Source organism: Orbicella franksi, chromosome 3 (genome assembly GCF_964199315.1).
Source record: "Orbicella franksi chromosome 3, jaOrbFran1.1, whole genome shotgun sequence".
NCBI classification, from domain to species: Eukaryota; Metazoa; Cnidaria; class Anthozoa; order Scleractinia; family Merulinidae; genus Orbicella; species Orbicella franksi.
The window spans coordinates 25,252,174-25,274,788 of record NC_138147.1 but is presented as its reverse complement, the minus strand read 5'-3'; the positions used below and the strand labels follow the sequence as shown (position 1 = coordinate 25,274,788).

Here is a 22,615-nt window from a genome sequence, read left to right as displayed (position 1 = left end):
TACCTCACATAATCTGTAATGCTCCTTCTTGAATGTTCCTATATCCACAAGGAACGTAGGAAATGATGACATTCGCTTATGCAAATCGTCAAACAATGCCTCAAGTATCAAGCATGTAATGCTGAAAAAGAGAATAGGAAGAAACCACACACCCATACCATAAGTAAAAAAGATGAGGGAAAATATGGTAAAGCCAAACCATTGTTTCCAGGGTGTAACATCGGTAATGGTTATGTCCATTACTTCATAGGTAATTATGACACCTATTGCACCCAATATAAAGAGGAAACAAAATGTGATTATGCCTTTCTTTGCCTTGCTTTTCACTTTTTCTAGATCAACATTGCTTTTGATAAGGAGTAAATTGCGAAGGAAATTCTCAAACAGCGATTTCTTTGAATCTCCTAGAGGCACACACAGCACAATCAAGCAGATTGTAGCGCTCAGAGCGATCAAAAGACTCCACAAGCTAAACAGTATGTAGAAATAGAGGTTTTCTCCAAGGAAAACATCGACAACTGACATAATGAAATTCAACCAGAAACCAGAAGCGACCACAACACAATAAATACCGGAAAGATAGCCCCTTTTCTGTTTCCGACCAGAAACATCCTGCAAATGCTTTAAACCTGTATTTCCGAAGTATGTTCCAAACAACGCCATCAGGTTTAGCACTGGACTGTATATTTCGTCAATTGTTTTAAGCAACTTTCCGTTGATATTTTCTTGATCCGAAGTCAAGTCGTCCGCTATCGGTACGTCGTTCTTAGTAGGCTGAACTGAAATCGAGAAATGCTTCCCTCGCAAGGAAACTTCATCAGGCGTCACTCTTAAAGGCATGATTCAGCGATCATAAAACATAACCTGAAAACAGAGTTAATCTCACTTCGTTATCCGTCTTAAATATTAATTACTTTTTAATGTGTTTGTGTTTCTTTTACGCTAATAAAACCAAGAGAAGTCCTACCCTTGTTTTAATTATTATACTCATTTTCAACAGTAGTGTATTCAAGCCAGTTTATTATTAAAATTACGATTCTGTTCTCTTTACTTTTATATGAAATTTGATTAACAAGGACTCGAACATGATTTTTTAATTGCATTGCATTTGAGCTTCCAGGAAAACATGAAACTGCAATGTTATGTGTTGATCAGCATCTAATGTTTGAAAGTCCTTGAGAAAGAAAGGTTAATGTCTACTATGGATGTAACTTTTGATGTGAGAAATTGACAGCTGTTTTCAATCTGAATGCCGCACATAAACAGTTTCCAGCAGTTTCCTTTCAAACTAGAAGTGAGACAAAAAAATGAAATAATAACTAAACACAGGAAGATATCGAGGAAAATGGAACTGCAAAAAGCACTTTTGCCATCTTGCCATACCGACTATTTCTGAGATGGTTCCAACGTACACTTTTATAGGCCACGCGAGTTGAGGGTTTCTAATACACTGTACCTCCCACTGATTTTCTCCATTTCCTAGGAAAACTAAACAGGGGCACTGTCAACTCAAAATAATAATTTAAAAAAATAATAACATAAAGTAATTGTAAAGGTACAATATTAGTATTTGAACCCCTCTGGCTTCTATTCAGGGTTATATTGATAAACGATCTCACAGGAATAACTGTGTATAATTGTTTTTAAAGATGTAAATGTAGATCCAAACACAAAATTTAACGGCTTTACGAATTATTTTTACAGTGATGAGCGTTGCACCTTCGTGAGTATTTAATAAAGGTATATCAAAAAATGGTATGTAGTTGAACATTGAAACGAAATTATTTTAAATTTAAGGCAGCAAAATGGGAGAGCTACCCCGTTCTTAAAACAGGTGCTGTCGATTTAACAAAGACGCAAAAGTTGCCTAAGGCCCTTGCCCTTAGCCTGGCTGATAAAATACACACCAGTATATTAGCCACTCATGCAAATTAACTTCCTAAACTTCGCAAGGACTTTTTTTATTTTCATCGCAAAAAAGACGAGATTGCAAAGTATGAGACAAGAAATCCAACAACCTGCTAAAAATAATATACTAAAATTTGGAATACTGAATACAGTGTTAAACATAAAAAAAAATACGCAGTTTTGGGAAACTTCTAATGAATTAGAATTATTGGGGTGTAACTTTCTGCTGAGGACTTAGATGCCCTCGCCAATGTCTCCAAAACGCAAATTCGTTGTGTGACTTTGCAAAATTTATCAAGTCAATCTATTCCTTGGCAACCTGAGGTATACAATAACCTCACCTTGGTTTGTGGAATACACCGTCTTGAGGAATGTTTTGTTTTTTTAATTTACAGATATGGTGGCAGATTCGTTGGTTTCCCAGAAAACTAACATTTACTAAGATTAAGACATGGAGATATTTATTACAGAATGTGTTACCGACTTTTATTAGATTCGTGAGCTGTACCTACATGTACGAAGCACATACTATGATCAATACAATGAACAGAAACGCGCCCAAACAAAATTCTTTTTCGCATTTATGGAAAATTGCTTGCATCTTTCTTACATCGCGTGACTGTCTATAAGCTCAAAAATACTAAATATATCATTTGAAAGGTAAGCAAGATCCCTTACAAGATCCACCATTATCAATAAATTATTTTTTGTTGTTGTAGTTGTTGTTGTTGTCGTTGTTTGTTGTTGTTCTTTTTTTGCTGTGTGAATTTACCATACTAAACTTTGTTGTCAAGCAAATATAGTCTTTGCGTCTTTCTGTGTTGGAGTCAGTTATTACAGCACAGTTCCAATAGAATTAGTTTTAGCGAGTTCTGTCCAGCAGGGTGCGAATCATATGGATAATAGTAAGCAGCAACTCCAACGAAAGTTCACATAGTTCTGAATTAAAACCTCCATGGTCAATCACTGGCGATCCAGAGTGCTCATTTAAAGCCTTTCTGAGTATGAATCGACGAAAACGATACTGGAAAAGAACTAATATGTGCTAAGAAACCTTATCCTGATTGACGCAATCATCAATACACATACAGTTCTAGTTGTTGTCAATATATGGTCCTTGAAATTTACGTCTTTATTGTGCGATATACAACATCTTGCTATTCTTATTTTAAATAATCTGTTACCAATGAACTTTAAACGCCCCCGTCAATGAATCAGAATGATCAAGCTTGCAGCATGACAAAGTCCTGTCGCTATAAAGGATTACTCGGGTGTGTTCTTGTTCGGAATATTTTTATTACTACGGTACATACATACATGAATAACTGATTATATTGCGTAAATATCATTATCTTTTTATTCATGTACATCCCAGTGTGCATATAAATCAGCTTGGCAGGCTCAACATAACAGCAAAGTAAGAAATAATCACTCCAACAACCTGAAAAAAGAAAGCATAAGAGATTTTATAATATAATAAGCGTTGCGATATATTTTAACACCTTCAAGTGTGTAAGGTATACATGGTACGGTAGTTATGTCAAATGGAAATTTCCAGTGGCACACCCAAGGATAGTCTCCTTGTCCGGTGTTTCCCGATCGAATTGTATTTTGGAGGATGGAGGAAAAACAGAGAGCCCGTATAAATCCCTCGGAGAAATGATAAGATCTAATGGCGACTATAGCCGGGCAATTTGTGAACTATAGCTGAACAAAAGCGACAACGATCGTTAGATATTATCCGTAGATAAGGCTGAAAGCAACTTCACTCCGATGGCACGTGCTAGACGCAACACTCTAAAGTGTGTATTACCCTTCCATAACCATTATTGATTACTTTTGGTTCTTGTCATGGTTAATTGATGACATGAAAAACTGGCACCTTACCGTTATTGACATGGATTTAGTGACGATCACCAGTCCTCCGATGGAAAGACCCTTTGGATCTCCTTGAATATCCAGTATAAACATCAGTAACTGAAAGGAAATTACCAAGAAGTCTTTTTTAAACAATACATTCGATCTCGCGATTTTACTTACAGTTAATTAAGGAGGGCGTAGTGCGGACGGGGCCTCAACTTTTGTTCTTTTTTTTTAATATATTCTGGAAGCTTCAATAGCCCTTTTCACGGTAAGTTTTTCTCATTTACATTACAAGGTAATCTAACGTGGATGGGGGGCAATTTCGGGCTATTTTATAGTTTTAACCCGAAATTGCCTCCTATCCACGTTAGATTACATTGCGATGCAAATGAGAAGAAATAACCGTGAAAAGGGCTATTGCAACCTTATCTAATTACTATTCTCGTTTCTCGCTCAATAAAATTAAAATTCTTATTTTGTTTATATCGAGGAACGAGTTTGTAGTAAATTGAAATTGGTTCAATTCTGTTCACAGTCATTTGTTACCAGACATACAGTCTCACATTAATTACAACAAACTGAATAAAACACAAGGGAAGTCAAAGTACAATTTCGTTTTCTCCATGTGTTTTGCTTTCTTAAAATGTTTTCTTTCAACAGTTAGCCTGTAATTATACAATGCAAGTTGGTTAGTCTAATGATTGATGCCAAAAGCGAATTCTTATTTTTTGGCATGATAAAGACAAGTTGGAACCTTTGACTTTGCTGGGTGGAAAAGATCTATAAACACTGGGCGTCGCCAATGTGTTTAGAATAATCACCTTCGACTCGGCAGCTGTTGAAACAGGAAACATTTGCAAAGCCTTTTGAAAGTTGTGAATCTGAAAACAAAATAAAATCAGGAAAAATACATTACTTAACAATATAATGTAAGTGAGTAGAATTATTGCTAAGCATTCCATATCTAAAGTGAGGTAATATCAAAGTTACAAACAATTGCTTTGCAAGTCATACCTTTTCGTTGACTTTGCCTCCAAAGAACAAGATAAGTCCTAAGACAACGGCGACAATCATGAGCCAGCCTAGACTCCCCAATAAAAACAGTAGAGAGTTATCTTCGCGTAAGTTGACAACATTGTAAAAACTGAAGCAGAGAAGCGGAATGTAGACAGAAATAAATACCAGAAGAAGAGGGGCAAGCACTTTGTCAGCAAGTTCAACTACTTCACATAGTTTGTGATACTCTCTCTTCAAGGAATCCAGATCATTTAAGCTTGAGTTTAATAGAGACATTCTTTTGAGTAAATCGTCAAAAAGTTCTTCCAATATTAGAGATGTGATGCAGAAAAATAGAATTGGTAGTAACCACGCACCGACTCCAATAATTTGAAAAACTGGTGACAGTAGACTGAAGCCAAACCAAATATTCCAAGGTTCGAACGCACCAATGTTTAACTTGAGTAATATCAGAGCCAGCAAGATTATTGCTGGCGTCATTATCAAGAGCAAACAAGACATAATTAACCCTTTTCTGGACTTCTCTTTGACCTTTTCTAAATTAACGTTTTTGACAAGAGCGGGAACACGATCAAGGAATTTCTCAAACCTAGTCTTCCTGCCAGTTAAAGGCAAAACAACCAAGCAAACTGTGCCATTGAGGGCCATGAATAGGCACCAGAAACTGAACATCAAAAAGAGATAGATATCTTCTTGAACGAAAATACCCGTAAAAGCCATGACAAAGTTGAACCAATAACAACAGACTAAGAAAACACAGTAACTGCGATGAAGGAAGATGTGTTTTCCGGAATGACCGGAGGTATATGCCAAACGCTTTAGTGTTGCATCTCCAAAATAAATCCCGGACAATTTCATCAGCTTTAGCAGCGGACTGTATACTTCATCAATTGCTTTAAGAAACAGTTCGTTAGCATTTTCTCGTTCTGGAATTTCAATAATGAAGGGAACATCACTGGTCGTAGTTCGCGCTGAAATGGCGGTCGGCGTTTCTTGGTTTCCATGTACGGTAGCTTCTGTGGGTGACACGCGTGAAGACATGATTAAGTTCAGTCCAAATGAGACCAATAAAAACCTGAATACATCCCTTCAACTGAACGTCAACTTCTCCTTTCTCCCTCATTTAATTTGTATTCCTTGACGAGTAGAATACTGAGTGTGTTCGTAAACAGTCTAACCAGAATTAATTCCTTACCACCTACGCAGACCGTAATAAACTTCACCTGGCAGAATATATTCAGTATTGTGTTTTACATTCGAGTAATTTGTTTTGAATATACGGGTGCCTTTTAATTTGCTATTACCACTGCAGCTTTACTACTGTTTTGTTTTGAACCCTTGCAATAAAATTATAACTTACATTTACAAGAATTAGAGATTCAAACACATCGAACAGACCTCAACAGACTTCATTCCTTTTTTTTTCTTTTAAGGCTGGTTGACTATTTTATCTTATTGTTGGTTTTCTGCTTTTTAATTTAATTCATGAAATTAACTTCAAAATTATTTATAAAATAATATTGATAGCGAGCGTAAAATATTTGTTCCAAGTGTGCTCATTATTTTTCTTTTTTGTTGAGATATTCCTGTATTCTTGTTCTTTATGGATCGGCCTGATGGAGTTAAAAGGCAATATATTTATCTATGTTTATTTATTTAATTAATTTGTTTTTTCTTTACAGTAAGTATAGGCCACATGTGTATATTTTGTTTTAATTTACATGCAAATGTATTTCAACAAGCAGTTTATTATTTGTACAATGAAATGCAAGTTTGAATGGATGATCGATCTCCAGGTCGATATGTCTAAGAGATGTTTGGAGAAAACGTCGGCGACTTACACAAAATGTTCGTGACCTGAAGTAGATTATATTACAGTTACTGTGTTACTTGACAACAGCTATGCTGTGCTCAAAATGCTTTTCTTTTAAATTGTTGTTTCTTTTGGGGGGGGGGGGAGAAGCGGTAGTCGAATTTAAAGTATTGCAACGCAAAAGGCGACGAATAAGTGATTAGAAATCATAAATCATGCAACGCAATGAGGAAGCATCGCCATTGGCGCATTTTCTTTTTCTTTTCTTTTCTTTTCTTTTTTTTTTTCTTTTTTTTTTCAAAAAGCTGGAATAAACTACAATAAATTACATTCAAACTGTTATCGAAGAAGTAATAGTTTCCCTCTGCTAACGCTGACAAAGTTCAATCCCCAAGCCAATAATTTTTTTGCTACGAAACCACCAATTGACAAGCTCCCAGTTGGCTTAATAGCTCAGTTGGTAGAGCACTGCACCGGTGTCGCAGATATCATGGGTTCTAATCCCGTTCAGGCCTGAATTTTTTTCAGGCCTTAATTTCACAAGTACTTAAGTAGTGTCTATAACTGCGATGATCATTCATGACTTAGCATCTTTCTCCGCGGTTTAAACATATGATCTTTCATATATGCGCATGTAAGTTGATGTATCATATATTCTTATGCGGAAACGGCTTTGTCGTTATTTATTTAGCAAGGCTTCTTTGGTTATTATCCAGCTAGGCCATCATTAAACATAAAACGCTTACTACAGCTATTAAACTGTTACTTGAAACTGAGTTTAGCCTGTAGTACATATCATTTTGGTTAAGCGTAATAGATCGGTAAATAAATCACTTTACCGTAAACTTCCGAAGGTAACGACCCTCTTTATACTTTCGGAATTAGCAGCCTTTAAGGCTCGTTATTTTTAGGGGTTCTTTACTATCGAAAGCTTCGGTTACTTTCATATATTCACTTGTATTAACGAAAACGTCATATTAAGTTGGTAAAACTGAGGTCTTTTTATGAGATAAAAGACGGAAATTCGTAAAAACAGTTCTTCAAACAACAAATTAAATTCTTCTTCCATGTCACTGCCACATGGGTGGGTTCTTCATGTCTTCACCGTGTTGTCAGCGGTTGGCAGGGAAGCTTGTCCGATACTATAAACTGTTTCAACTTTATGACGCACTGCTGTGATAGTCTGCTGTAACAATAAATATTTGTAATCCAAAAGGATCAGTTGCTGAGTGGCACAGTAAACAGTTCAAAAGTTGTAAATAGTAATAATCCAGTGCCAAAATAAACTCAATGTTTTTTTCAGCATGCATATCCCAATTAGCTTTCCTTTAAAGTTCTGGCTAATTGGCTTAGCTTGTCGTTTACCTAACGTATTCCGTTCACGAGAAAAACTTGAAATTTGTTTCCTGTGACGAATTTAATGCTCTTTGGCTTTTTTCTGAAAGAAACCTACAACGATGAATTTGTTGTTTCTTTCTAATAGAAAACAATGATTGTGCCTAATTATTTTACAGGCCATAACCGTTGTTCGCGCCTTTTAGAATTACAGCATTCAGAAACTGTTGCTAGAACATTTCTACTGATTGTCACAACAAAAGCTTTTGGAAAGTAGGTAACGCATGTTACTTAACAATTATTCCATGAGCGCGCGTTGGATATGAGATGGTAAATAGCCAACGAGGCCCGTAGGGCCGAGTTGGCTATAACCAATCTCATATCCAACAAGCGCGAATGGAATAATTGTTTTATTAAATTCGGTGCGTTTGTATTCTTGGAAATATAGCTTAATTTTATTGGGTTTTAATTTTACAAAACGACCGGAAGTCGATGTAACAAAAACAACAACAAGTGGGAAATCACATGACATGCGCGCCGTTTGTAAAATTAGTTGAATGAAAAATTTGAGAGCGAAGCAAACGAATTTGCTGAATGAAATTGCAATCAAGTAGAATTCAAGAAACGTCTATCAAATGAAGGAGATATAACCTTGGCCAGAAAGTTTGAAAAGCGTTCGAGTTCGAGTCATGGAGAAGAGCAAAATAATTGTGCACTTGCACATTGCCATCGTAATAATGCTGCGGAAAACTTTGATCGCCATGTGACACAGACGTTGTGCCAAAATTATTCTCGACAAGATCTCTCTCAGGATTCCCTTGCTTTGAAAGCCTTGGTATTTCGAGCTGTATGTGTGGAGCTCATTGTTGGTCAGTTTTAGAGTCAAGGACAGAAACTATCTTAGCGTCAGATTCATCTTCAGAATCTCCGAGGCCACCCTGGTGGTTTTTCGTGGCTGGTAAAGAACCGGGCTTACTTCGGTTCAGCTCAAAACACTCAACTCCTTGAGGTGTTTTTCGCAAGGACAGAATTGTTGGCGCTAGCTGTCGTTGATTCTCTCGTCGTCGTCGGCCAAAAAAGAGAGTGAGATAAAACTAGGTCGTCCTCTGTAGCTGTGCGGGATTTTTGCTCTCGGCCGATCCGAGCTTGCTTAGTCGAACAGTTTCCTCATCTGCTCATTGGAAACTGGTTTCTTATGGACTACGCCGGCATTATGCCTGTTTTCCTGCGGCCCTTTACAAATGCATATGCTCTAATAATTTATTTGCCTGGTCAGAGATAATGGAAAACGGTTTGTTGTGCGGCGGCGTGCGAAGGAAATGATCAACTGGCGGCTTTAATGGATTTAATCAATGAACTTTTGCAATACGTGTCATCTTTCTTCCTCGCAGACGAGTAAAAACACTTCAACTGAACATTCAGTTCTTCTTTTGACATTTCTTATATCGGTTTCGAAAATTTGGTGCCACCAGGACTAGCAAGCCATTCTGTTCAGGTAAAATTTGTTTTTGTTACATAATCTTCATGAATGCGTAAAATCTCGCCGGTCATATTTTAATTTTGCAACTTTAAGGGAAACTTAACGTATACGTACCGTTAAATAATCTTATCTCGAGCTTTGTGGCTTTTTTGTTGTTACTGGGTCGGCATTGTTCATAATTTCCTGTATTTGCTGTGTAGATAGCTCACCGAATGTGCTTTTTTTCATCCATTTTTTTTGTCGACGAAACTTTGCTTCACGCGAAAAAGCTCATGCCGAGCGACATTTGCCGCTTTCATTTCCATATAAGGTCAAACGCAGGTATAATGGCTGGTAACCGAGATCCAGTGAACCAATCAGAAAGCTAGAATTGCATTATCCGAGGCTGAGAATTTAATAATAACGTATATCATCTCGATTAATTTATTTCATAAGCCTTTTCAGTCCGGAGTTGCTATTGTCACCTAATTACAATAAATTTTCAGTATTTTGCAACACTAAATCATCGCCAATTCATAGATTTTTTTCTTCTTTTTTTACATTTAAGCTACCTCTTTTAATTAGCCATTTTTTTTTTTTTTTTTTTTTTTTCATGTTTTCGTAAAATCAAATTTTCGCGACTTGAGGTCGCGAAAATGAACTGTTATCATGACAAGTTCTAAAAAGGCCAATATCCAAACTAGAGTGAATAATATCTTTATTATACAATCATGTCTTTTATATTTTTATTATGGGCGGTTGAATGCGGGGAGTGTTTATTAGATATTCCTTACAAATTTCAGACTCATGCAGTGTGTTTACATTTTTTGCTTCAATCCTATTTCATTTATTGCCATTTCCTACTATGAAAGTTGAATTCTAATGTCTTGTGATAATTTTCTTGTGATAATTTTTCTTTTCTTTCTTTCATCTATTAAGTTAATTAATGTATCCTAAATTCTTATCCCGAAACGGCTTTGTCATTATAATTTATTTAGCAAGGCTTCTCTGGTTATTATCCAGCTAGGCCATTAATCAAACCTAAAGTACTCGCTACAGTAATTAAACTGTTACTTGAAAGTAACATAGAAAACTGAGTTTAGCCTGTAGTACATATCATTTCGATTAAGCGTAATAGATAAATAAATCACTTTAATTACATAAATACTTGTGCTAACATTAACTAAGGTCTTCATACAGTAAAGAAATAAAAAGAAACTGTTAAGAGAGCAGAGACCTGTTACGAATCGTCTCTACTTAGTGACTGACATGTTACCTATTCATACACGGGATTACCAAGTTATCAAACATATATAGACAAGAAGGATAACGGATAAGAGAGTTAATTCAAATACAAAGGCTTTCTTCCTTGCGTAACCCATCCGAAAATATTTTTTGGATCACTTCGAAATTCCCGGAGAGTCTAGGAATTACCAATCCTGAAATGCGAATTCTGCTAACGTGAAACGCACAAGCAAAGTGACACGCACTTCCATCCTCCACGAACGCAGCCACGCAACGCGCGCGCGTGGTAACATCATTCGTGTTCGCAACTGGGCAACTTATCTCTCATATTTCAAGGATTGATTTTGCCAACCGAAAGATCGGGTGAGTGTTCATATTTTGAAATTCTTACTCCTTTACCGTATTTGTTTGTTGTTATTGTTGTTGTTGTTTTTTGTTTGCTTTTGTTGTTTCCTTTTTATACCGTCCGATTTAACATTTCTAGGTCATAGAATAAGGTTAGATTTTTCCTCAACTTTTTTAGAAAGTTGAAACGTCTAGTCTACAGAGCCGTAAAGCGTAGCCCTTTATCGGTAAATATCTGCAGATGCCCCTGAACGATTTCAGTGTTACAAACGTTATGGCCGTCTGTATTAGCACATGCTTTTGGAGACAGGCCCTGGTGAGGCGAAATATATATTTTATGGCTCTTCATGCGAATGGAAAATCATTTTGAATCAAACCATATCTGTTTTTATTCTAACCTTTGTAAAGTCTTTCAGTTGCCAGCCATAATTATTTTTGATGCAAAATTGTGTGCATGGTTTTTACAGAGACAGCCTCTTAATTTCTCAAGGCGTTTATAAGTGAAGAACTTTATTGATATATTTCCATGTGGGTCAGTACACGTCTCTTAAGTGATTAGCTAACGTGGTTCCATAGGGATCGTGGTATGGACACCAAAATTCTACCCAGGTATTAAAACAGTAATGACAGGAGGTAAAGAAGGCTTCTGCTCTAAACCTCATGCCACATCTTCCGAAATAAACATTACTTGGTAGGTTGCTAAGGTTGGTTCGGTTTCTTTATCTTTCTGCAAATAAAAACAGGGCTCCATTTAACAAGGCTTCCCTCGTCTGAAAAACAACTAAAGGAGTAATCCTAATCAACAAAATCATGTCCACCTTATAACTTGGCAGCCAAAGATTAGTTCATTTCGAAGATGAGGAATATCTGTACGAAACTGAAGATGCCTATAATTTCACAGTTCGGCGTATCTGCAAGCTATAATGCACCCCATCCAATGTCATTGTTTGCAAACCAATCAGATGCAAGTTGATAACTGCTGCGTCCAGTGTAAAATAAACTTCAGGCCAAATAATAAATTCGATATTTAATTCTTAATTCGACATTTTCTGCGTAAAACCGTTGACATCTTCTGAAGAATTTGGATGCGGAGAGCACGGAAACTGGAGAAGAGAGTTATGACAGCTTGCGCGCTCTTCGTGAACAAAGTACTTTTCACAGAATGGTGGAGATGCTGTGTTTTGTGAACAAAGCTGTACAAAGGATCATACTTTATACGTTCATTTCACATACAAAGCGTTCTTGAAGCGGGTAGGTCCACGAACTCTGTAGCTTGAAAGCTAGGTAAATAAGCAAGTTTCATGCTAAATGATTATTCAAACTACGAAAGCACTGACAAAACTATGGCTACTGACGTCAAAACAAACCGTGATGCCGAGACGAACACTTCAAATGTTCAACTGAAAACTTCAAGAATCTTCGTAGACAAAACTTCAAAGGTGAGGCAAATAACAGCAATTGGATAAAGAGGATACTTAACAAAGCCGCCTAAATAGTAGATACATTGTGCGTGATAAATTAAATATCCTGATTTTGTTGTTGTTGTTGCTGTTGCTGTTGTTGTTGTTGTTGTTGTTGTTTTTGTCGTGTTCAAGACTTCCAGAGTTTGACTTGATATTGGGAGACGAAGCCCTTGTAAACGCTCTTCGAGCTTCTAGATATGTACAAGGAAAGAGTAGTTTGTATAATTTATAGCTACTTTTGGTGACCACTTCAATTTGCTCTTTCTTTTGTGCAAACGAGTATCATTTGCTTGATTCATTGAACACTGCTAACACGGAGGTGTTGGCATCCTTATCTCAAGGTCAATGATAAATACATGTAATTACTTAATCCAGATAAAGATTATGTCGATCAGCGGATAAAGATATTTCCATGTGGGTTTTGCACTCCTTTTAGATGATTATCACTAGAGTTTCCGCAGGGGTCATGAAACGGGATCTTTCCCTTTAAACTAACATCGAAGAAGTAATAGCTTTTCCCTGCTACTGTTCTATTTTTCAACCTCACCCCGATATTTTTCATTTTGATATGGCTGGGTACTACGCTAGCATACAGTCTGGTCAGCTCCTCAATCTCTCTACAAATAACAGATCCAGTGCTCCATTCAACAAGGCTGCCCTTGTTGAACAAGCAATCCAGTAATTGATGTTGGATTTGACAAGGAACTCGCTACCTAACAAACGCCAAAGGTTGAAACTCGTAGCAGCAAAAATGTGTTTCATTCATGGGTACTGTTGTCGATAAAGGAACTTGTCCTACACTGGACCAACCAGGTGTTGGTGTTACGGCATTGCTGACTGACGTGAAATTGTCATAATCTGTGAATGTATAGCTGTAAATTAGAGTCCAGCCTCCACCGTCGGTTTCCATGTCGCAATAGGACTGGAAAGCGTTATCGCTGCTACCTTCATCCGGGTCTATCCAACAAGCACCAGATGAATATCTGGGCACGAGAAGTTTAAGCTCTTTGCAGGATTGAACCGCTTTTCTTTTCTTCATCCCTATAGCTGGAAGTTCAGAAGATATGTCAATTTCCGCTATGGAAATATACAGAGTCAACTTGTCTAATGTATAGTTTTTAGGTATGACCCTTTGTATATTAATGTGATAAGAGAAGTTAAGAGAGTTAATTTTAGCACTGTTGTATTCAAGTGGTCAAGCTAGTGTTATAATTATTAAATTAAGTCGTTGCTTATTTTCTTTCCTGGTGTTTTCTGTTCATTACAGCCAGGTAGAAACCGTTTGGAAATTGTCCACAACAGTTGATGTTGTACCAAATTTTCGGAGGGCGACATTTGGGAACTGACTATCGATAACTTCTGTGGAACACTGAAATTTGCTTTTATTACAAGCTACTGTTTTCCCTTTTGATATCCCCTTTGGTTATCCTGGGAAAATTCGCTCGGTTGCTGTGTGACGGCCGAGATCCGTTATAGCAGATAGACTCAACTTAACTCCCAAACACCGGCAGTAGAGCACACTAAACTCTCCAAGAGCGTTTAGTCGGACTTGGTGTCACAATATTAAATCGAGCCCTAAAAGTATTGAACGCAATAAAAACAAATTCAAGGATCAAGATAAGAGTTAAGCTAAGATCTGATATTTACTATTCAAGTTGCTCCGTTGAGTATGCTCTTCATCCAATTGCATGTTGTTTCTCTGCACCGATTAGCGTTGTTCACCAAGAGCGAGCACACGATTAGCAAGCTGTCGCAGGAACGCCTGGCAAACGATCCCCCATTTGGCGACCAAGAAGAACGGCCTGCATTTTCTGACTCGAACTTTCCTACAGAAGAGCGAGTAAAAAGATAACCCTAGCTGACGGGATAGTGTTATCAGGCAAACTGATTTCTGAGACTGCCAACAGAAATTACATTTGACTCAATTAGTGCAGCTACTTCAACTCTCAGGATCTTATATTTAATCGTCATGCCTTTTTTTATAACTCGCAGGATCTACAATTTTATTTAAGCTGTCACTTTTCATCTTATGTAAAAGTGTTTCCAGGTTATTTCTATATTTTTATTACTTTTTAGCTCTTAAGGTAATTCCATCGAAATAGAACTAACGATAGATTTTCCTTTAAACTTTACCTGTTGGCTGCTTATATCAAGAGAGCTTAAAATTTGAAATAAAAAAGGGGGGTCCCCATATTCGTTTAGGAGCAGGACGATCTTCAAAAAACCCCATAATTCCTGAAATTATCTGCCTTAAGAAATGTTTATATTTGAACCATTCACCTTACGCTTTAAGAAAGCAGAAAAATAGAAAGAAAGTTAAGCGAGAAATACAACAATGGATGTATAGCATAAATATTAAGGAGCAATTTGATGTACGTTTCATGATAAGGGCACTCATATTTAGTCGACGGGGATACAATATATTCCAAGCACGCGGTGTTCTGTGGCCACATATTATCTTGCACGAGTGCTAGCTATGCTCTCATTTTCCGTGATACTTTTTTTCTCTATGATAGAAATTGGTCCATATTCACTGTATAGAAAGATGGTGATCTCTGCATTCAAACTAAATAAATAAAATCGTTAGATCCCGGTACTCGTTTCCGAGAAAAAACGATCATTTGTACGTCTTTCGTAAGCCAAGCCGTTTACAAAAAGCCACCATTTTGTATATGTTGTGTATGTGCATGCGCTCGTGAGCGCGCGTTAATGACGCGAAAATCGTGCGCAGTAGGAATGCGCAATGAAATTCTGAGGAATAACCTTAACACTAAGGCGCGCTATAAAAGGAGGCTTCCCTGGGAAGCACAGAGCTCATTTGCCAATCAACTCTGACGAGTGCGGGTCAAATTCAATATGGCGGGCGATTCGAATTCAAGAAAGGTAAGAGCTGTGTGTTTACTTTCAATTTTCTTTGCAAGTAATTCTTCGAAAAACATTTTTTTTTATCTATTCATCACTTTTAGATTACAATAATGCTCCATGAAGCATTTATTGAAGAACTACGAGGATGGTTGACGGTCAACGGCGGCGAGATCGTCAAGGTGGAAAAACCACGTAAAAAAAAATCCAGCCATACCAGGTAGAACTGCCATGATCTCGTTTTAAATTCCTCGTCGAAAGCGGTAATAGTTAAGCTTTTTAAAAGGCTTTTGTTTTCTTTCCTTTGTTTACTCCGGCTTATGGCAATCGTCCTTTGCTATTCAGACGCACTAGTGCGTAAATTATGAATATTCATATAGAGTACTCTTTTATGTTTACCTACCCGTAACCTGTAAGAAATGCAATGATTATTATTGCTCGATGGCACTGTTCTTCTTTCGTTTTATTGCTTACTGCTGATTCATCGAAATACAGACGTTCCTTTCACTGATATACTACAAGTGTTGTAGCCCTGTAATATTTTGGCGCCATTGTAAACGGCTTCGATAATGAACCGTTTCCTTACCTTTTATCATCATTCTCAAGGCAGCGCTTGGGAATGTAATATGGTCACTTCGATTTATTAGTAATCCGCATTATCTTCTCTTGTTTTCACGTAGTTCAGCAAGAACAATAAGAGTCACCCAGTAATTTTAACGACCTTCATCGCGAAATTGTTTCTGCTGAAACTAGACCCGAAGGTCATACTCATACAACCGACGAGAGTCTTCAACTTCCGTGCTCCTTCTGCCGCAATTCGCCGTGTATTCTGCAAAGCGAAAATCTCCCTAGCCGACTTCGAGCTCATGGGCAACCGAAGTTGACAAACCATGCCAAACGAAAGGGCGACTACAAAGCCTACTATACTATTCTAAAGAGGAGGGTTATGGCGTGACCCCGTTTATTTGTAAAGAAAGGAGGCCCTAGGCTGCTACATCGAGGATGTGCGTGAAGTGATGCCTGTCTGTGGTCATCGTCGGTCATGAAATGGGCAATTGCAGATACATCGTTTAGTACATCTCTAGTAATATGGCTTGGTGCAGCTGTCGTTTCCATGGAAAGGGAAAGCCCAGCCCCCACCTACACAATATACATGCTTTGGGAGTTGGAGTTTATATCCAAGAGGAGGCATTACTGTCACTAAATTACAAAGATATAAGATAACTTAGCTTGCAAAGTTCCATTCTTATCACAAATTGCGACACAGTCTCCAAGGCCAAATTTTCAATTCCTTTCCAGACCTTTCCAGTGTTCCTTTCCTGTGTATAAAAATCGAATGATAAGGCAAAAACATCACATCAACTGTCAGCAGGCTTAGTAGATATATTTGAACAGAACTGTATGTGTCATTATACATCAGAAGGCTATATATAATGTGAACAGTAATTTTGTTAAACGCCTTAGGAAAATATGTTCTGGACCATTCACTTTTAATATGTTGTGGCTCCTAAAGGAGCCGTTTGTATAGTATGTTGGAAACAAAGTGTAGCAACTGCCATGGTAACTGAAATAGGGAAAAAAAGGAAACGTCATTAGCAATGTACATACACTGTACAGTAAATGTTTTATATGGCCATTGTATATTACCACCATTTCCAATGTTAGATATATTTTGTACATAGTTTTATCTTTATAGTTTTCATTATTAGTAGTATTATTAACAATTGATAACATATCTACAAACAACAATAAAATTCAGTTCCATCAAATAAATTTTGTAATTTGATATTATTTAGGTTGTGGTGGTGTGCCTACAATCTGTTTCATTTCTAGACCAAAAATGGATAACAAACACTTTAGTTAAACATCAAACCTATTCACACTGCCAGAGGAGATGCTGAAAATTTATTATTTTGAAACAGTGCTCTCCATATGGCCTGTCGGAATTCAATTGTCTTTGGTCGTAACACTCTAGTGGGGGCCATTCTCCCAGGATGTCGCGAGTGCTGATAGTACTGGACAGAGTGCACTTCTCGCCCAACATTCTCATTCTGAAATTGCAGAGAACATAAACTTGTTCCATTCCCAAGTAGCACATAGTGTTTTCATGTATTTTACTCTCACATAATAATATTATTGCAAGACAAGAAACAAGACAGACAATAAAGTGATTTGAACAGATGTTTGGCTAAGTGTTAAGAAAACAAATATGCCACAAAAAGTGATGCATTGGAAGCCCGTGCACTTACCCAGTCTAATACAGCAAGGTGCACCCTCATCTCATATTTTCATCTCCAAAGTGAATCCTTTTTGCAGCATAGATGAGTATTACTACATGGAAGGACTCAATGTAAAAGGTGTCACGACACTGTAGTGAATGGGTCAGCTCCCTACACCATTGTGGTGCCAGCACTATCTCAAGGGGAAGGAAAGCCATGCCATGCATGATCGAAGTAGTATTGTACCATTGCATACATACCATGAGATAATCTTTAGGATTTTTGTAGATGGTGCTCTTAGTCACGGCGGTTGTGTACGCCAGCACTGTTCTAAGGTCAGTTATTGTCTTCTTTGAGCATACATAACCCTCCTGTTTGCACCTGGAATCTTGGTGACAAAGCGCATGTTTTCCCTAGGATGGGAACATGCACCATTTATTAATCTGGTCTTTTGGGCTAATACTGGTCACCCAGAAAAGGGGGAGGTACTGCAATTTGTAAATGGGTAAGTATATGATTTTTAATGCATTTTAGTTTACTTACAAGCGCGATTCCGAGCATACAGAACTAACTAACCGTTTTAGTAACGATACAGACCATTTGATTGGTGATAAAAGGAAACTTAACCGAAACGAATAACAATAGCAAACCTAAGAACTATAAACCTTAAAAAACAAAGAATACATCACTCACTTTGGTTTGCACACGCACTGAACTTGACTTGATAGAATAGACGAGTAACAGTGTATAGAGAAACTATGGCCCTATGCCAAGAAGAAGTTGACACAGTGAAATCTGCACTTGAACTGACCTAACTGAGGAAAACCTCGTGGATATATCTAACAAGAGAACACGTACCCAAAACTAGCGGTTATGACTATTTCCCTAACGGACATAGCAGCTGAGGACTGATCAACCACAGTAGATTAAGTAAGTAAGTAAAGACTTGTTTGAAAGTGACAATTACTTGATAACATCTATGGTAAAGTAAGTTCCTGCGACAAAAAACGAACTAACATCACGTTCTAAAACTAACATTCTCATTACTTCGACTCCAGTTGCAAACACCAATGATTTTCTTGTTGCTGTAGACAAAAGAACAAAACATACAAAAGTGTTGCTACACTATACTCATATGACATCAACCTATCAACAAAATTCACCTCTAATATGTAATGTTGGGACAATTTACTGTCAGAGTTCACCAGACGAAAGCTTGTTTTAGTAGGAAGTGCTGGGCATAGATTAATATTTAACAAATGGAAACCCAAATCGATACATTTTGGGCCTAATAGACTATAAGATATTTAATTGATTGAGATAGTAATTATAAGAAATCAAAAATAAAACGTTAACATCATACCTCATAGAAATGGCTGAGACAGTGGAATGCATGGCTGCCCTACTGGAGTCATGTCTGGCATCAGTGATGATGCACTGCAAATGAGTAGGGATGAAAGATAAGAACCAAAATACACTAAATTTTATTGAAAAACTGTGTATGTTAACTTACATCGCCATTTGTTTTGTAGCTGTTGGTTGCTTGCACCTCCCGCCTGGCGTCTGCCATGGATTTCTGGGCAAGATCCATCACTATTTTGAAGTATCCAAAACATTGATCCTTGTAGACTATAAAAAGTGAGAGATGAAAATGACTTACTTCTGAATAAACCTTAACCTGGGGAAAGGTCTGCATAGTCTGCATACAAGCAAAAAGACCCCCTAGGCCGGTGCTTATCTCGGTTTCTTTTGCGGGAGCGACTAGGAGTACCTCTACTCCTGCTTGGATGTGAGGGTATTCCATCAAAGGGTTTTCCCAAGCATTACATTTGCCAGTACCTTTTTATACAACTGGGCATTGATTGGCACTTTGAGAGAAAAGTGTTGTCCCCAAGGCCACAATGCAGTGCCCTGACCATCAGGTCTCGAATCCAGACCACTTGATCGGGAGTCCAGTGTACTGGCATTAGGCCACTGTACCTCCACAAACCAGGAGTGCAATGAAAGAAAACTATCCACTTGTGTTTATCGTCTTGTCCCGAACAGAGCCAATGCCTGCAGTCTCGCCAAAGCTATGGTACTGGGTTTCTGTCAAACCAGTACAGGAAAATGCATGCACCATCCTACAGAAAAGGAATTGGCTATACTGAGTAGGACACTCCATAATGGAATAGTGTACCAGCAGTTAAACAAAATCACGGGTTTTCAACTTTATAAACTAACAATAACAGAACAACTGACTGTTAATTACAGTTTAAGAATGTGGTCCAAATTTCAGTACCAATCAGTGGTAAACAACCTTATTGCTTTTGTTTAATCATGTCAGCTTCTAAAATACTGGGAGGTAAATTAAATTTTCTTTACTTACCTCACGTTTGCAACATACTTGGCAGGATGACCAAGTAACCCTGAACTAAGCCAAACCACTGAATCGTCGCAAACACAAGGGAGCTCCAAACGGCAAACATTGCCTTGCCTGGACAACGACAATCCGGACAACTGATAGTCCCCGCCACAAAATTCACACCGCGAATTTCTTGTGAAGTACTTCACCAGTGACTCAGGCGATTCACCAGTGCAAACAAAGAAAGGGTTATCCACAGAAGCAGCTACGTAAATCTGCCTCTTTTGTGGTCGCCGAGCAGGTCGCTGATGTTCTTGTTCGAGTTCCAGCGAGTTTTTTGGTGGCGGCTGCACCAAGCTGGTGGATGCTGCTGGAGATGGTCCTAGCTACATTGACGGCTGGAGGCATCACCAGTTCGAAGCAGTTTAAAAGTCGCTCCAAGAGATCCGCATTTTGCGTCGAGCAAGTTTTACGGTCGATACCGAGGAGCGACTTCGCATGATCTAGCCGACAGCGCAAACTTTGTAAGCGGGCTTCATCCTCCCGCTTTACTTCCACTGTCAGGCTGAAATACGGGTTTCGCGTCTCTGGATCTCAGTTGGCATTTTTCCCCTTGTTTCTCTCTATTTTCGTCTTCTTTTCGGGAGGACTAACCGTGAGCATTTTGATTGCCGGCAAAGAGTACTTGTAATCAACCCGTCAACACAAAGTCGGCTCGCAGTCGCCAATATTTGTTGTTCAGCCAGCCTCTTCGCCGTTCAGTATTCGAAATCGCGCATAACTTTTGTGGGAAACTGCTAGATACTAAACGCAGAACTGTAGGCTCAAAAATGACACAAAAATACCCGTCCAGCCACCATTAAGGAGCGAGTATGCAACCAAAATGGCGCGCGATTTGAATTCTGACCATTTCTCCTGCTGGAGGCTTCGTTTTGTGAACACGTATGGTTTTTACTTCACTCTTTTTAATAGTTTTCACCTCGAAATGCTACAACTGCTGTTTTCTGAGGCTATTTTGTGCAGAACTTAAGCTGTAAATATCAAAACAGCTCGAGCAGAAAGTGTACCGTTGTTCTTCATATAGTCCGCCATTTTGATTTCCCCGTGACTTCGAAATTGGGGGGCGGACCTTATGCCCTTTTATAGCGCGCCTTCGTGTTTTAAGATGCTCTATGTATTAGCTATAGTCTGTCCAGACTGAATTTGTGTCACGTTTTAAGCACGTGATGTGCGCACGATTTCATGACGTCAAAGTAGACCGACAATGCTACTCAAAGGGGACCTGAAAGTTCCATTTAACGGCAATTTCTATATGTACTTGTGATAATAACACTCGTAACCTTGATTTATTTGATAAAAAATGTAGCTTCTGAAACGAGGGTGAAAAAAAACCTCTTAGGATAAACTTGGGAAAGCATGATCTTCCAAAGAACTTCGACTTGTGGAAATTCTTCGCTGTCTTAGGCATTTTTGTTACACCAAACACTTGGCAAGCACAATACTCACGGCGAGCGGATTACACCAAAGCCCAAACAAAATAAGTTTCAAATTTTATTTTATAAGACGTGGATAACGAAACAACAGAGGCATAAAAAAATTACTTCGTAATTAATTAAATTAAGCTTTATTTCAGTTGTGACACACTTGGTTTTTACCGGAATTAGATTCACCGTGTGCCCAGCGTATATGTCAAATCAGAAGCATATCACCTAGTCTAGGTGATATGCTTCTGGTCATATATATATATATTTCATCACTGCCCAACACTTAAATACAGTTATATATTTCATTGGTCACAAATTAGGGTCCCATCTAAGAATAACTCGTGGGAATCAGCTTTTCCATTGGTAATACGATAAAACATGAAAGAAATTCTCAATATTTAAATCTGATTGTTATATTACAACTTCATAAGCGGATTTAAAAAAAAAAAATTACAACCACAATTATCGCGGACTCTTGAAAGTTTGATTCCGTATGTGAAACACAGAAAGAAATTGCCTCTTATCCCCTGCATTTAAACAAAATACATTTTTTCTTTTAAGTAGATGATTCCCGCCGCACTTTCATTGGTCACTTACAAATGGGAAATTTGCCACTTTAAACTAATACGGTGATACCGAAAAAAAAATCATTCATCGTCAATACATATTTTCCCGCAAGAAACTCAAAGCTATTGACCGTACGTGATCGATAATTATTCAATCAAAGTTCTCCCGATTATATTAGAACAACCACTCTCTTAAATTGCTTCGATATCGGACCCATTTAATATCTGAATGAACTTGCTTAAGCAATTCTGGAACTTCTCAGTTGACAGACTTTTAAAGTTGGCATGTTCAGTTTGAGCAATTGTTTTTAATAGAGCAATATCGATTATTTTGCTCATTTCTTGAAAAATAACATAAAAATACTAATAATACTAACAATATTTGATAGTATATCATGTTTATATTTGTGATCTGGTAACAGCCACGCATACTTCGAAAACAAAAGACTATCCTGTTTGAAACATTCCTCTCAAACATGCTATTTCAACTATGCTGTAATAATTGTTGTTACCGCAAGAACGAGCAGCTTGATAAGATTTCCTCTAATTTCTTTAAAATTTGAACCATAGTTTTATTTGTTTTCATTTTTTGTTTATCGATTTATTTATTTCTCTTCTTTGTTTTGTTTGTTGTTGTTGTTTTTTTTGTTGTTGTTTTGTTTTTGGTTTTGGTTTTGTTTTTGTTTTTGTTT

At 37.7% G+C, this 22,615-nt stretch overlaps 3 protein-coding genes across 3 annotated transcripts; all 3 read right to left on the bottom strand.

Annotated features, from left to right (window-relative positions):
- Positions 1-3,278: 3,278 nt before the first annotated feature.
- On the bottom strand, positions 3,279-4,774 carry LOC145482904 (uncharacterized). The gene is made up of 3 exons (XM_081461554.1): positions 4,593-4,774; positions 3,796-3,885; positions 3,279-3,349 (listed from the first exon to the last, which is right to left on the bottom strand). The coding sequence occupies exons 1-3, from the start codon at positions 4,731-4,733 to the stop codon at positions 3,296-3,298; spliced, it is 285 nt and encodes a 94-aa protein (XP_081317680.1). The 5' UTR covers positions 4,734-4,774; the 3' UTR covers positions 3,279-3,295.
- Positions 4,775-12,085: 7,311 nt separating this feature from the next.
- On the bottom strand, positions 12,086-16,514 carry LOC145482896 (collagen alpha-1(II) chain-like). Its single transcript, XM_081461540.1, has 2 exons — positions 14,096-16,514; positions 12,086-13,495 (listed from the first exon to the last, which is right to left on the bottom strand). Exons 1-2 carry the CDS (start codon positions 14,136-14,138, stop codon positions 13,158-13,160), a joined length of 381 nt encoding a protein of 126 aa, XP_081317666.1. The 5' UTR covers positions 14,139-16,514; the 3' UTR covers positions 12,086-13,157.
- A 757-nt stretch (positions 16,515-17,271) lies between these two features.
- On the bottom strand, positions 17,272-20,536 carry LOC145480454 (uncharacterized). Its single transcript, XM_081458711.1, has 7 exons — positions 20,528-20,536; positions 19,898-20,259; positions 19,549-19,652; positions 19,043-19,158; positions 18,893-18,966; positions 18,566-18,614; positions 17,272-17,942 (listed from the first exon to the last, which is right to left on the bottom strand). The coding sequence occupies exons 1-7, from the start codon at positions 20,534-20,536 to the stop codon at positions 17,586-17,588; spliced, it is 1,071 nt and encodes a 356-aa protein (XP_081314837.1). The 3' UTR covers positions 17,272-17,585.
- Positions 20,537-22,615: the final 2,079 nt, after the last annotated feature.